Below are 1,858 nucleotides of genomic sequence, written 5' to 3' on the forward strand. Positions count from 1 at the left end.
ACAGTAATCACTGATGGCATGAACAGAGGCAGAAGTTTTGCTGAGCCGAAGATCTTTTTAAACCTCAGATTAAAGATAAAACTCCTGAAGAATTGAGGGTAATAAAACACAATGGAAATATGGAAATAAGATAACTTTTTAGAGTAGACTGGTGAAATTAGAACAATGAGATACATCTACAGACTTATTGGAATGGTCAAATACAAAAATCTGACAAACCATTTACCGGCAAAGATGAGGGACAACAGGAACTCTCATTCATTGTTAGTGGGAATGCAATTTGGAAGCAATTTCTTACAGAGCTAAACATTGTCATACCACATGATTTAGCAATGATGTTCCTAGATAGTTCAGCAAATGATTTGATAGCTACTGCCCACACAAAAACATGCACACGAATTGTATAACAGCTTAATTCATACTATCTCTCTCTCTCTCACATACACACACACAAATTGGAAGCAACCAAAGTGTGCTTTAAAAGACAACTGGATAAACAAACTATGGTACATCAAAGAATATTATTCAAGAATAAAAAGAAATGAGCTATCAAATCACAAACAGAAATGGGTGAAACCTGAATGAATGCTAATAAGTAAAATAATCTAGCCTGGAAAATATAATACACCGCATGCTGCCAATTATATGACATTCTGGAAAAGGTAAAACTATAGAGTGAATAAACATTATCAGAGGCTTTTTTATTTGCTTCAGAATAGTTTTATTAGTTTGGATAAGGTATATCAACTCTCAACAATTCCTTTCCTGCTTTGACTCACAAATCCACTCAGTCGGATTCTTCGTTGCCCCAGAGCTCATAGGTCTGCAGGAATCTCGACATTGAGGGGCTTGAGGTTACCACCGGTTGATGTGGTGATTTTCAGATTTCGCACACTGGACACAAATTTCACAAGATCCATCTCGAGCCGGGTTAATGTATGGAACATATAGTCTTCTTCAGAGGATGTCTTTTCCTTTTGCCTTCCGAGAGAGCCAAATGAGCGGGCCTGAAGGGCAGCAGGAGTCTGCACTTTACTGTGGCCACTCTCTCCTGCCAACTTCACTGTCACGTACCTCAGGACAATGAAGAAAAGCCAGAGCAACGTGATCTCAAGCCAGTCTTGAGCATGTTCTTGTCGATTCTGCCAAATTAAAAAGTGCCCTCTGCAGAGCATCTTCCCCTGGATTTCTTTGGCTTTCTTTCCCAGAGAAGTAAACATTAGGCGTAGACACAGGTAACACCCATGGAAAAGCACAGGAACGATTTCAGGGACCACATGTGAGCCGAGAGGAAATGGCTCCTGGTGTGCTGGTCTGCCCTGGCACCTGGAGACTGAGGACCAGCCAGGGCTGGGCCCTTGCTGACGTCGTAGAGGGCCCCACCCCAGCCAGAACCCAAGTGGCCATTGTGATGACTTCAGGGCTGAGGATAAGGAGGCTTGCAGGGGTCATCTGGTAGTAGGGCCTAAAGGAAAATGGGGACATTTCCAGCAGGTAGTTGAAAAAGTGTCGGGGGCTGACAGATTGTCATCTCCTTCCCAGTGTATTCTTCCTGATACTGGTGCTCTACTGGGAGGGTGGGTCCATCTTTCATTTTTATTTTCCCGTTCCTTAAATCCAGACAATGGGTGAGCAGAGCAGACCCATGGGCATGTGCCCCTGTGGAGCAGAGGGCCAAGTGGGAATGAAAGATAGTAAAAGAGGGGCCACAAACTAGGAGCCGCTGATGTGTTTTTTTGTGGCCTTCACTGTTTCTACAAATGACTATGGTCAGTTGCTAAGTTGTGTGTGACTCCTTGAGACCCCATGGACTGTAGCCCACCAGGCTCCTCTGTCCTGGGATTTCCCAGGCAAGAAT

General features: G+C 43.8%; 1 protein-coding gene across 1 annotated transcript; it reads right to left on the minus strand.

The window, feature by feature from the left end:
• Positions 1–704: 704 nt before the first annotated feature.
• On the minus strand, positions 705–1,611 carry LOC122690002 (protein FAM209B-like). The gene has a single exon (XM_043896905.1). It carries the CDS (start codon positions 1,218–1,220, stop codon positions 816–818), a length of 405 nt encoding a protein of 134 aa, XP_043752840.1. The 5' UTR covers positions 1,221–1,611; the 3' UTR covers positions 705–815.
• Positions 1,612–1,858: the final 247 nt, after the last annotated feature.

Source organism: Cervus elaphus, chromosome X, assembly GCF_910594005.1.
Source record: "Cervus elaphus chromosome X, mCerEla1.1, whole genome shotgun sequence".
Taxonomy (NCBI): Eukaryota; Metazoa; Chordata; class Mammalia; order Artiodactyla; family Cervidae; genus Cervus; species Cervus elaphus.